The following is a 14,972-nucleotide window of genomic DNA, read 5'->3' on the forward strand; positions in this document are numbered from 1 at the left end:
GGGGGTAAAATTTTGTTTCTGCCCTTATCATGCGAACGCGACTTCAAAGCTTAAAAAGACATAAGAACGAAAAGTGAAGCTTCTCAAGACAAAAATAATGACATATCAATTTTAAAAATCGGCCGTCAAATAACCAAGTTACAACGAAAAAACCATTTCGGCTGTATTTCGGAGGGTTAAAAAAAAAAAAAAAAAATTTTTCCAGAACCCTCTCAACATAATCTTTAAATTTAGGGGCGGACATTAGCAACTTTTTTTTTTTGTATGGGGACCGACCCAGTCTAGTACATATGCACCTAGAAACTATTTATTCTTACATATACAACCAGTTTTGATTTGTTTTTGCACAAATTGGTTAAGTAATGTCTTTTCTACGCCGTTTTATTATCATCAATTATCATTGGCCCATACACACATATTCATGTATGTACGTACATATGTATATATGTCATCGAAACCGTCGAACCATCTTCACTTCTGCACCTACTTCTTTCCATGCCACTTGTACGAGCCATAGTATTTGAAATTATTCTCCGCCTTCATCAGATCGGCTTCCTTGGGACCACGCGAACCGAACACGTATGGAATGGGTTTCACTTTGCTCCTTTCGATCTCATGCAGTACAGGCGTGAAGATACGCCACGCTTCGCGCAACTCATCAGTACGCACGAAATGCATTTGCGAGCCACAGAAGACATCCAAAATCAGACGTTCGTACGCGTCTGGCAGATAAGAGTCCTTGTAGCGGTGTTCATAGGTCAAATCCAGCTCCGTCTCCTCAATATCGAATGTAATGCCGGGGCTCTTCGTCATCATTTTGAAATAGAGCGCTTCACCGGGCTGCACGCGTATGACAAGCTCATTACGCTTGCTATTGCCCTCAAAGATATCACCAGGCACATCGCGGTACTGTATGCGCACTTCGGCTTTGCGTTCGTTTAGCGCCTTGCCGCAGCGCAGTATAAAGGGGACACCCTCCCAGCGTTCGTTGTTAATGTGGAGCGCACCCACTGCGTAGGTGGGCGTATTGGAATCTTTCGAGACGGTCGGATCGTCAAGGTAACCTTCGCGCGCTTCACCTTTACCTTCGGGATTGCCCACATATTGGCCCAAGACCATATCGTCCAAAGTAAGCGGTGCTATGCTTTTCAGCACCTTGACCTTTTCGTCACGTATATCGTCCGGTTGGCAGGAACATGGTTTCTCCATGGCAACCAGCGATAGTATTTGTAGTAGGTGATTTTGCATGACGTCTCTTATAATGCCAAACTCATCGAAGTAACCGCCACGCCCCTGTGTGCCAAAGGGTTCCTTGAATGTGATGACCACCGACGCGATATTCTCGCGATTCCACGTCGAGTTGAGAATTTTATTGGCAAACCGAATGGTCATGAGATTTTGCACCATCTCCTTACCCAGATAGTGATCGATGCGGTAGAGCTGTTCTTCGAGAAAGAGCGAAGCGAGATGATCGCTCAACTTCTTCGATGAGACATCGTCACGGCCGAAGGGCTTTTCGATGATAACGCGGTTCCAGCCACTAGAAAGAGAAATTAAAAAAAAAATGTTTAATTAAAATACCAAAGTTGAAGTGATTTACAAAAGATGTTTTGTGCTGATGAAAATGGAATAGAGAGGACCAATCGGCAAGATTTGCAGACCATTTGGTTGTCAGCCAAATAGAAAACTACTACAGGTTGTTTTCTAGGGATGAAAGAAAATGAGCTAATGTGCGGGTTCAAGGGCTCTGAGCTCAGAGAAGTTTAAGTTTAGTGTACCCGACCGATACCCATATTAACTTCATTAAAAATCAGTTAGAAGCGAAAATTGAGATTTTTCAGGACTAATTTCGGTGTTATAAAGCTAGATAAATGAGTGCTGCTGGGACTCAAATTGCAGTTTTCGGATTTTGACGAATTCGTTTAGGATATTACTGGTATTTAAAGGCCTCGGACCTTTGAAGCTTTTGCGTACGTTCTCTCGATCGTAAGCGAAGCGGTGTGTCTACTAGCATCACCTAAACGCTGTCTTAAGACATTTTCAGGAATTGTAGACGAATGATAAGGGTTTAATTTAAGCCTTTTCTTTCTTCGCTAGAGTTTTTCAAATACAACTAACATTTGCCGCACCAAAATTAGTGTTGCCCTGTGTAATCTAATCTTCGGGAGTGATACGAACAAAATTTGTTAGGAAATTTTTTTTTGGTTGTTGGTGTTTCACTACAGGGCAGAAATATGATGTATTTTTTAACGATTTTCCATCTTCCCTTATCATATTTGGTTTGTAGAAAAAACAGTTTCGGCGTTGTGCCACTTCCATGCGAAAAATTACACTGGCACAACGCCGGAACCCGTTTGTCTCCAAAACAAATTTGACAAGAAATTACGGAAAATCGTTCCATGATATATCTTCTTAGGAAATGTTAATTTAGAAGCCCGCTGCATGAGACTTTCTTCAAGCTTTCGAAGTTCCTCGGCAGATCAGACTTTTTGTGCATAAAATTGAGAAATGAAATAAAAAAAAACGAAGTCTGAAGTGTAAATATTGTGATGAAGTCTGCTGTAGATATACTATTTTATGACGATGCTGTGTTCACCTACCTTTGTGAAAGGCAAATCTCTTTGATATTCACTGTAACTTGCTCGAAGACCGATGGCGGCAAAGCCAAGTAAAATAGGCGATTACAACTACAACTGCAGTCTAAACGATCCAAATGGTCCCTGAAGGCAACGAAATCTGCACGCTGATCATAGCTACCCGCCTGATATGAATTCAATTGCCAGAACTCTTCATACTTTGCCTGCTCATGTGGCTGCACCTGAATGGGGAAATAAAAAAATACAAAGGGTTAGATCATAAAACCCTCTCAAGTGCTTTTGAAGGCAGCTATGCAGCGCACTAACCTTCATGTATTGATGACATTTCGCCCGCAACTCCGCCACACTAAGCTTTGACCGTGCATAACCGCAAAATTTAGTTGGTTTCGGCAGCAAATTGTCACGGAATAGCCACCACAAAGTTGGATAGATTTTCTTCTTGGCCAAGTCGCCCTGCATTAAGCAAAGTATAAATAAAGGCGAAGAAGAATTAACATAATTATTGCTTTGGTTTTATTTTTAAAGTGTTGAGTGTCACTCACCGAAGCGCCAAAGATGACAAATGTGTGTGGCACTTGAGAATCGAAGTGTGTACCCTCGCATTTCATTGTCGGTGTCTCCAGTGATTTGATGATGTGCTCAAGTGCGGTTTCTTCTTCTGAAATGAGCGCAAATAATTGAGAAGGTGGTTAATTAATTTTTTTTTCCTTACAGCATACACACAAGTGATGAGAAAAATAGGAAATCAAGTGTGAATTTATTAAAGTAATTTACATTAATATCAGCTGATATTTACATAAAAAATCACTTATATGGAGCTGATGACTTGCAAACAAATTTCACCTTTTAACCGTATAGGAGTTATGTACTATATGTACATATATATGTACTTCTATCACGCTTTCAATTCACCTAAGTTCTTACCACTTCCGCTTTTGATATAACCAACAAATTGACCCTTTCGCGGTGTTTCGAAAACTAAAAGGAAATATTGTAGCGCTAAACTTTGAAAGCACATCGATCGAACTGATCGCTTATGTATCTACATAGATACATACATATCTATTTTTATTTACACGTGCTCCCATGTACATATGTATGTATATACGTAAATAAAAATAAGCATATACATACATACATACATACATACATATGTACGTATATAATGTTCTCCATTCAAATGCTCTAATAGTTCAATAAGAACTGCGTGACCAGACGTTACGTTGGGCACATAAGGGGTGCCACTAATTTATGCAGAGGGTGTTAACTTCAAAGTTCTCAGCTAATTACGAGCGCGAATCTCTCAACCACTAATCAAATATCTTTAGCTTAATAACTTTTTGAATATGTGCACATGTACATACATAAATACATATATATACATACATACATACGCTAAAGATACTATCTCAGGACTATTGACTTACTAGCTAACCAGAATGTAGTACCACAGCCACAAGCTATTCCGCTAGCTACATCAGCAATAATACACCAGAACCACAGCTACATATTGTGGGCAGCTTAGAGCATTTAGAATATTTTAACTTTTGACAGCTCTTGTTACATGCCACAGCCTCACCATTCTGCTTAGCCAGTTAAGAGAACTGAGCTTTATATGGATTTCTAATGCTTTTGGAACCATGACGTTGTATTCTATGTAGATTCTTTATTTTGACCTATTTAGGGTTAACATAAAATATATTAATGTAGAAAATCTAACTTTTCTTGTATGTTACCAGATAACTTTGGACCGCGTGATGGGCTATAAAACTGCATACTCAAAAAATTCTAAAAAATCGGATTAAAAAGTTGAAAATTTAGATTGGAATTTTTATAATTTTTGCACAAAGTTTGAAATATGAATTTTTAGGGTTTTTGTTAGATTATGGGCTATATTTTTATAAAAAAAAGAACAAATATTAAATAAACAAAAGAAAAATACGAAACATTTGTTAAAATTTCATGTCGCTATTTATTTTTCCACCACTGTATGTACATACATATGTATATGTACATGTCTTATATGATCAATTTAGTCGTTAATATTCATTACTTAAGGGCTTAAATAGCACTGATTGTCCATAATATATCTAATAAATGTGCATACCCGTATATGTATGTATGTACATACATATGTACGGTGGAGAAAATATAAACAGGGAAGAGATAATTTAATTTTAGCAAGTTTTGGCTACTTTTCTTTGTTTAAAAAATGTTTATTATTTTTTTATGATATCTTAATATCCGAATTATGATAGCTTAATATCTGAAGAAGCCATGTAAATTAGTATGTTAAACTTTGTAGAACATTTATAAAAGTTCGACGAATTTTAACAAATCGTCACTAGACACGAATAAAGGCGCGCCATTGTTTTGACGGCGAAAAACGACGCGTTGATGAAACGTAAAAAAGGTTCGACTTTCACTTCAGTATTATTCCCTGAAACTAATTTGGGGAATGTACAAGCGCAATGTGTATACCAAATTTGGTCGAGATCGGTGTAGTAGTTTTTGAGATAAGCATATATTATATAAGTGGGCGGTGCCACCCCCATTTTCCTAAAATTTCTTGGGAAACCACTTCTTTGCTAAATTTCATTCTGGCTACGCCGATGCCTATATATCTCCCTTCCCAGATCTCGATCTTTGAAATCGTATCAAAAATAGTCAGTGAAAAATTATCAATTGAAAAAAACAACCAAATTGTAGTTAGCTTTAATTTTAATGAGCTATGACGCAACCTACAACCAGAGTGTGCAATAATAACTGTCGCACCGATTTTTTTTTAATAAATGATCCTTTATAGATTTTGCGAAAAAAGTATTTACTTGTTAATTTTCCACAGATTTTACTTTAGTTTTATTTATTAGTTTTTAAATTTGAACCTTTATTTGGGTTTACCAGCGGTCTTCGTCGATTAGTTTATTCCATATTTCCTCCATTTTGAGTCCTTTCTACTACCCGCTGTTTTGTCTTTTTTTAAACACAGTCTAAGAAAAAATACACCTGAAAAAGACTTACATGTACTTATATCTCAAAGTTTACACTGCTGGCAAATGCAAATAAGGATTAAGTAATAATAATAATAATACTTTTTTCTCAAAATCTATAATGGACCCTTTTATTTTACCAAAAAAAAAACCTGTGCGGCCGTTATTATTTTACACGCTGTACAGTAAATAGCACTAGTGTTCGCGTAAAAGTCAGAATTAAGCTAACACCACTTCCTGCAGGGAATGAACAATGTGGGTGTTCACACCAGCCTGGTTATCAGGTTATCTGGTTATGTTCTTCTTTCTTTTATTTAGTTCACAACAATAAACCACACTACAAAAAAATAATTTTTAAACGGATAACGTGATAATTAGGCAAGTGCGAACACCCACAATATTTAAAACCAAATGAAAAAATAAAAATGAAATTGTAACTTGAAAAACATTGGGAATATTTAAAAAAAAATCAACATATAATACTTGTTTCAGTCGCTGTATATTTTCCCATACACTCTTGGCGTCAAACCATGTAAACTAACTATGCGCAACGCGTACAATTTGTTTATATGTGTTTATAATGTACTACATACATACGTGAAAAGGCTGTTATTGCAAAATGCTCCTATCGTTTTCTTATCAAAAAACGGTTTTCGTAGTTTTGTTTTACATGCTTCGTTAAAGTAGATAAACTATATTGATGACAACCCGTGCAATGCTTTAATGACAAGCATAAAATTCAAAATAAATTGAATCATGCAAGATAACCACATAGAAATGTTGAATAAAATTTGATATTTTCAGTGTTAATTAAATTTCAACCTTTCCGGCAAAGATAATGTAGAACATGACTATTAATGTACATACATGTATATTAGTAGACAAAATTTGCCTTTTCATATTTCACCATTCAGTGAAACTCACTTAAGCACTTTCTTAACTGCTTACGTGGCCCCATACTTGCTTCCATAAGTAGCTCCACTCTTAATTATCTAAAACTTAACTATGTATGTACATATATAAGTTTCTTTGGCACCAAATATTTTTTTTAACCGACTTCAAAAAAAAATGGGCGATTATCAATTCGTCGGAATATTTTTTTTTTGTATGTTACCGCATAACTGTGATCCAAAGTCAACTGATTACTATTGTTATAAGAATAATAAGGTATTATTACTGGGAATCTCATGAAGAGAAGCAGAGGTTTCCGGTCGAAAAATATTGATTTTCAAGAATTTTATACCAATTCTACGAAAAGTTGTTTTGAGCGACCTCTAAATATTTTTTGATTTCAAAATAAAAAAAGGGAGGTATATTTTTTTCGGTATAGAACAATCTTAGGGGGTGAGAGCATAAAAATTCCGACTTTACTTTTTACATGCATATTTGGACCACCCTAATGTACATACTACATGTGATTATATGCCTATAAAAATGTAGGTATGTATATTTATGTAAGTGCAATAGCAAAAGCAACGAGTCATAATGACAAGTAAAAATTCCACAAATTTGTCCACTTAAAATTGCGATTAATAAATTTTTGTAAACATTTTAACCCTTTATGACTTTCTCCTATGTTCAGCTCCAAATTGCTAGGTTCTTGAGAAATAATTAAAAACTCATCAGGGCTGCGGCTTAAAAAGTGGTTCAATGGGAAAAGTTCAATAATAGTATTTTACATAATACCGGGAACTAAAAAAACATATACCCAACAACATTTTTAGTTGTTTACCAATATCTGTAAACTGTCTAAATTTTCTTTTTAAACTGAATAATCCCTTGAAGTTAAATAAATAGGTACAGAACTTTTATCTTTAGAAATATTATACTTTAGACCGGTGGTGGGCACCGGCCTGCCCGCGGGCAAAGCTCTTTCAAGCTTTGTATACCTTTAATATAGAAAGCTAGACAGACCTTTGTCCGCAGACAAGCTGATGCCCACCACCGCTTTAGACTGTCAGAACTAATCGGATTTACTTACATACAATATGTGGCGTTTCCTGATAAGTTCTTTTAATTAGACTGCATTCTATTTTCTATTCTGTTCCAGTTTGTTTCTTAAGACTTAGACTTTTGTTTTGAGCTACTATATATATTTTTTGGCGAAAGATTTTTAGTGGCATAATTACACAAGCTTTTTTGAAAACTTCATTCAGCAAAATTTTTCTTAAGGGTTTTCGAGGAAAACCAACGCCTGATGCGCCAACGTATGCTTCACTACTTAGCAAATTTAATGGTGAATAATTATACTACATAGAAGCTCCTATTTAGTAAGTTCAGTTAGAAAACCGATCAAAAGTTGTGAAGAAAATAAGTTTCTTTGCTATTTTGTGTAATTTTCGTGCTATCTTATACGTTTGGCGTAGGTTAAAAAAATTTACGAAATAAAAATTTCCGTATCAAAAAAATGTGATAGATTGTCACGGAACAGTAATATTTGCTATTTATGAATTCTGTGAAGTGCAGAAGGAAAGCGTATTGCACGAAAAATTCAATCAGAAAAACAGCCAAAAACGTATCCGTTTCAAAACAATTTTCGGTACTTGTCTGTACCTACGTTTTTCCCCGCACCCTTTAGTGAGAAACGGATAGTCAAAGTATACGAAAATGGAATAGGTAAACGGACAAAAATCCGCATGTCATCCACTTTTTTTTCATTTTCGGATCGAGTTTCGGAATTTTTGCTGGCTAGGTAGTTAGTTGCAAAAAAAAGTACAAATGCATTCACTTCGTTATACTTGTATGTATGCGGCGGTTCGAAAATGCATTTGAAAAAGTAAAGTCGAAATTTATATGCTCTCACCCCCTAGGATTGTTCTATACCCTTTTTTATTTTGAAATCAAAAAATATTTACCGGTCGCTAAAAACACTCAAAAATTTCCATGTATTTTGTATGAAAAAAAAACAAATTTTCGTAGAAACAGTATGGAATTCTTGAAAATCAATATTTTTCAATCGGAAAACTCTTTTGTTCTCTTCAGCAGATTCCCAATAATAATAACCAATCGGTTATTTAACCAATTTTTCACAGTAACTATATTTCACAAGTCCCCCAAAAACCCCAGAAAAGGCAATAAAGAGACCAATAAAAAATTGGAAGTCTTGATATAGAACAATCCTAGGGGGTGAGAGCATTTAAATTCTGAGTTAACTTTTCTTTGGACCACCCTAATGTACATACATACATATGTAAATATGTAAGTCCGACTACTGCAAATAAAATATGTACATACATATGCAGGTAAACTTTTCTATGATGTCACTTGTTAGAATATAAGTAAATAGAACAAGCCAAGCTTTCATATTTCTTAGTCACTTGTGTAGTTGTAAGCTTTAATGAAAGTTCTCCAGTTGCGCTTGGCAATGACATTGACGCTGTCAAGCAACGTGATCGTGCGATCGCGTGAAACGTAATGAAATGCGATTAGTGTGAATGGCTTGTAATTATACATACATACCAGGGATGTTGCGAATATTTGCATTCGAATTCGTTATGCAAATAATTCGCATCTTTTCACACTTTCGCATTCGCAACAAATGTTAGGAATGTTTTGCGGATGCGAACGTGTACATAGGCAGAGAATCCACTCTAATATTGTTGAAATGGCTCTAAGTCTCTCTAACCAGGGTGCGGACAATATAACCGGTTTTTAGCTTCAACCGCTAAACGGTTAAGTAGTATATCAAGCAAATTGATGGGACTTCAACAAGTACTGCTTAAAGTCTTATAAGCAACCTAGAAATAATTTTAGATTCCTTCAGCGAAAACGAAGGCTCGGGTGTAGAATCTGGAGACATTAAAAAATTTGAAATTAAAGCCCGATTGAAGGCTTGAAAATCATCTCAATTGGTGGAAAACTAAACTAAAATACAACTAATTGACGAATCTGGCCCGCAAAGATTTGAGCACTCCACCCGCCAGCGTTCCAAGTGAGCAATTGCTCAGTGCAGCCGGCCTTATGTACGAGCCTCTAAGAAATCGCCTCATGGGAGAAAAGGCAGTAAAATTACTTTTTTTGAACTTTGACTACTAGATTAAAACACTGTATAGGTTAAGCACTCGTTCAATGTTCTAGAATGTACGTTCTTCGTCGAATCGACGAGCCGACAACGTGTGTTGTTTTCTTATAAAAAATTAAGAATTATTTCTAGGGTTAAGTTGATTATAGCTTTTTTAATGTTATTCCTAACATTCGCATTCGCATTCCGAAAATACGACATTCGATACATCCCTATTTGATATACAATTGGAAAGTATTTGCTCTGTTATGCCCTTGGTGGCGTATATGCAAATGCGTGAAAATTACAAGCAAATCGCAAGTAGAGAATAGGTGTGTAGAAAAATACTTAAATAAGATAGTTGAGGTTAAAATGAAGCAAACAAAAAAGGTCAAAGTCGAAAGCAAAGTGTATTTATGTATGTACATACATATATACATCTCTAAATTAAAAAATAACTTTATCGACCGCTTCGCCAATTCAATGACCAATTCAATGTTAAAATTGCTTATGAGTGCAACTAAAGAAAATGATTCGAAAAAATATTTTCGAAAGTTGTCTTAAATATTTTCTCACCTTTTGTGTTTGAATGAAAATGTACCTGTGTCTGAAGGCGTCGTTTATTCGTTTGGTTTTGTCATTAGTTTATGACGCTATAACTATTTACAGATGCATTCGGTTACAAGTAACCGGCCATTTAATCACAAGAGGTATGAAATGACTATTTGGGTGTTTACATGAGGTGATAGAAGCCTATAAGGTAACTTTAAGAGGCGATTAGTTGAATCAAAAGTTGGCTGCCCCAACCCCCCCCAACTTCATTGGAAGCGATTAGTTCAAAGGCCGTTTACACCAGGTGATTGTTGCTTTCAACTAAAAGTTGCCTGTGAAATCGCCTCGTGTAAACAGTGCATTAGGCATGTACTAAAAATTTCTAATTCGGATCGATTTCTGTTTTACAATGATTTTGAAAAAAAAAAAACCTTCATAATAGCGGTAATTTTCGGTCTCTGCTTACCGATGATTTATCTAGTCCAAAAAAAAAACCTGGAAACTAAATTTGGACCTAAAATATTTTTATTTAAAAAAAGCGCCATATGTCTTTCAAAAAGATGGAAGTTGTCAGCCAATTTCGAAAAATTCTTACACATTAATTTGTTGCAGGGATTTTTTTATTTCGAAATCTAAAAATATGTTGGAGAAACAAACTTTCATTTTTATAAAAGTTCTCTTTGCAACAATTTTTAAAAATTGTTTATGTTAATAGTAAAAGCTTACTAAAATATTGCGACAAAAAGCTTTTGTATTTTTAAATTGAATTTTAAACTTTTTATAAGGGCAGAATTTATCGTTCAATGAAAATGTTTTTCACAAGAGCGAAATTTTTTATAGTCGTCCTGCTCTTAAACTTTTTGTCTTTACCTCATCCAGGGCTGTACATATTTTTCGTAATCATCGAATCGAAAGCGAATAATGTGGTAAAATAATGTAAAAAGCGTAATATTTAGCGTCTGATTTGAAATAGCAGCAAGCAAATTAATTGTAATGTCCAGAAAATGATCGCAATTAATTTTATTAATTTTCGAAAAATAGAAAAAAAAGAAAGTATAACTGGGGGCGTCACTTTTCTTTCCAACCGCATATTTTTTGCCAATTTTTCAAATATTTTAATACCATACTTTTACTTTTTTAAGTGCACTGGCTAAAAAAAAATTAAATATAAATTCATATACAAATGTACATACATTCAAGTAAATATGACCATAACTCAATTAATTTGAGTCATACCTACTTGAGAGAACAGAGCTCTAATACTTAGCTTAATCTACTAAATTATGCCAAGTTATACGAAATTGCAAAATCGAAGGTCAAAGTAAGGTGAAACAAATTTGAAATTAATATCGACATAAGGTTAAATTGTTGTGCGATTTTTTCAATGATATTCAAAAGTGATTTCTTTGCTTATTATCAAGCTACTAAACTCGAATAACAAAAACAAATGTTTATACATATTCATACATACTCCTTGTAATCTAATTAGTCGCAGATAACTTTCTTTCGATTTTGAAAGTCAAATAGACACGCATGAGTACATATATGTATGTACATATATACATAAGTATGTTTATTTACAAATACATATGTATGCACATTTGTATATATGTATGTATGTGACTACAATCAATGCTTTCTTAAGGGCTTTGCTCAGTGCCTCCACATTTTATTGTGCTTAACAAGAAGACTCCACATTACCCTATAAATAGCTTGATAAGTGCACAGATAAGGGGCTATTGTGAGATTATTCTCACTTGTTTGTATGAAAGATTTTAAGTTTATTAGTTGTGTGTACGTATGTATGTGTATGCATGCACCTGCGTATAATTGAATGCTTTTGTACAATTGCATATATTATTACCGATCAGCCGATTGCCTCTGAAATCTGATGAGTAATAGGTTATCATTTGCATGTCATCAAAATTTTGACCTCTATTAATGTAAAGAAATTATAAGACATACATACACTGCCGGAACAAAGTATTGACACAGCGAATTTTTCACAATATATGCAACAATTTTTATTCTAATATTTTTCCGCCAATTTTGTATAAAAATATGGTTCATTATACAACAAAAAAAAACATAAAAATATAATTCCGAAACTTTGTGCAAAACTCGCGAAAATTCAAAAAAAAAATCAACAAAAGAAAATTGCCAAAAATCAACGGTAATTCCTAGCTACTTAAAACTTGTACTTTATTATAATAAAATTGATTGGGCTACAAATCGGCATACTCAAAAAATTCTAGAAAATTTGATTAAACAGTTGCATGAAAATTTGCTGAATTTTCGTGAGTTTTGCAGAAAGTTTAGGAATTATATTTTTGTGTTAACGTTGCGCCAAACTGAAAAATTAAGTGGCATATGAAGTAAAATAGGGCCAAAAATGGCACGGTTTGAACCAAGTTGCCAGCTCTGGGTAGGAGTATGATGTGTTGTGGAACGATTTTTTGAGCGAATAAAGTTGGAAGGACGAAATGTAAAATGTGAAGGATATTCAATGATAAAATATCAAAAGGACATTTTCAATACCTAATCGTCCTTACACACCAAAAAAATTTAATTGGCCTTAATTCTACAGAATTTGTTCTTTAACTTGAAAGTCATAGTGTTTTTCTTCAAAAAAATCCTAACGTCACAGAAAAAAGCCAGTATTACTATATCACTATATTTAGTTTCGCCAATATATAAAATTTACTGTCGCACGGTGTTACCAAACGTGCAATTGATGAGATAAACTTTTTTCTTAAAAATTGGGGAAAGTAAAAAACATTTTTTTTATTATTTTTTATGTTCAAGGCGTAAAAGTTGTAATTGAATTGATTATTTTTTATTGTATTGTTTAACAATTGAGGAATTCACAACGGTGTCGTAAGTGTCGTATTGTTGTATGTCGTAAACTTTCAAAGCTTAAATAAATGTTTAGAGAACCTGAAATCACAACCAACTATTTTATAACACTGCGAAAATTCGTAATATGACTTTGATGGTACTTTGCAAATCCCCTTAATATATTTTTAGGCGTTTATAGTTTACGACATACAACAATACAACACTTACGATACCCCAAATGTTTCGAAATTGTAAAAGCTTAAAGTATAGATGATTTTTTCTTAGCGAAAATTTGTTTTTTATTTCAATTTAATATGAAACTGGCAGAAGGGAAAAAATAATTTTTCACTTAAATCACTGGGGAAACCGACAGTTAAAATCAGAAAATAAAGCGCCAGCGTAAAATATAATGTAAAGCGAATAAAACTCGCTATATATTTTCTATTATTTTTTTATCTCTGATCTCTGGTACACTACTGGTAATTTTCTTGATCAAAGTGTTCTCTACAACTACTGGCATCCAGCGCCGGAGAAATTCGTGGATATTTAAAATAATTGTACAGGTAATGGTTTAGGTTTCTTTGATTACTCCTTTGATTTTAAATTTAACATTTAATTTTAAAGAGTTTCCATTAAGCAAACGTCTTTTTTATTTAATTTTTCCCTCACATCTGCGCATTTTTTATTATTGCTTTTTTTTATTTCGTGATCTACTTACCATGATTGCTACTGTTGCCATTGCTTAAGTCTTTAGTGGCCATGATTGCGGCAATTAATATTTTCTTCTTCACTTAAAAGCGTTTTAGTTTATACTTAAATTGTTTATAAACGCTTTCCACCAATTTTGCTGCAAGACGCAATTATTCGCTCGTCGTATCTAACACACTTACAAGGCCAGCTCGAGCAGCGCGACACACGGATCACTGTAGCGGCGGCAGCTTAAGCAGACGTTAATTGCAACCAAAAACCCGTTTTGTGCGAATATGATACTTATTCAGCGTTTTCTGTTTTTTTTTTTTGTCTTCTTCTGATTTTCACAATGAAATGCCAAAGCACAACCGCAGTGATATAAAAACTAATAAATATTACAGAAATATTGTATAATGCGAAGTCAACTACGCTGCCTAGTGCTTGAACTTTCGCGACTTGGTTGTCAACCAACGATTGCGCAGGAGCTTTTTACTGTTACAGTTGGCTAATGCTGTTTTTGTTTTATGCAGTTATAGACGACAGCACTCAGTGCACTCAATAAAGATTGACCAATTAATCGCGTGTAGCCCGAGGGATTACTGGGTTAAAACAAATCGGCTTAGCTGCACAAAGAATCGTCTACCAGCGTACAATGCGAATTAACGACTGTCGAAATGACAGCGATCCAACTAGCCACCAACTGCTGGGGAGTCAGCGCCGCTGAAAGGTTGCGATTGAGTGCAAGGCGCTCCAAGACGATAAAACAAAGAGCGCGCAACAAGTAAACACGTGTATATTTATAAATTTACGAGGGCGTCTTGCTTGATTTGCCGATTTGGGAGAAGAAGAGCGGTTAAATGTTGAAATATGTTTTATTTTATATTTCTATACTTTTATGTTCCACCGACTATAATACTTTATCGACTCTGAATACTTATTAGAATTTTATTCAAATTTCAAATCAGTTTTATACATAGCAACAAAAGTTTAGTGTTGGTTCTGAAATTATATATACAGTCAGTCAATAAAGTTTAGGTACAGCGAATTTTTTACAATACGGGCAACTATTTTTTAAATATTTTATTTTTCGCTACTTTTTTATAAAAATATGGTCAATTCTACAACAAAAACCCCAAAAATCAAAGTTCCAAACCTTGTGCAAAATTAAAGAAAATTCTGCAAAATTTCATTCAAATATTGTATTTTTTATTTACGCTCTCTAGAAAAAAGTTGAGTATGCAGTTTTTTAGTCCATTCAATTTTAGTATAATAAAGAGCAAGTATGAGGACTTACCATCGATTTTT

General features: G+C 34.3%; 1 protein-coding gene across 1 annotated transcript; it reads right to left on the minus strand.

The window, feature by feature from the left end:
- Nucleotides 1-290: 290 nt before the first annotated feature.
- Nucleotides 291-14,364, minus strand: Zw (glucose-6-phosphate 1-dehydrogenase Zw). Its single transcript, XM_017625433.1, has 5 exons — nt 13,696-14,364; nt 3,140-3,255; nt 2,904-3,050; nt 2,601-2,818; nt 291-1,540 (listed from the first exon to the last, which is right to left on the minus strand). Exons 1-5 carry the CDS (start codon nt 13,736-13,738, stop codon nt 484-486), a joined length of 1,581 nt encoding a protein of 526 aa, XP_017480922.1. The 5' UTR covers nt 13,739-14,364; the 3' UTR covers nt 291-483.
- Nucleotides 14,365-14,972: the final 608 nt, after the last annotated feature.

This window comes from Rhagoletis zephyria, unplaced genomic scaffold (assembly GCF_001687245.7).
Source record: "Rhagoletis zephyria isolate East Lansing unplaced genomic scaffold, Rhagoletis_zephyria_1.1 Rzeph_scaffold_00061, whole genome shotgun sequence".
Taxonomy (NCBI): Eukaryota; Metazoa; Arthropoda; class Insecta; order Diptera; family Tephritidae; genus Rhagoletis; species Rhagoletis zephyria.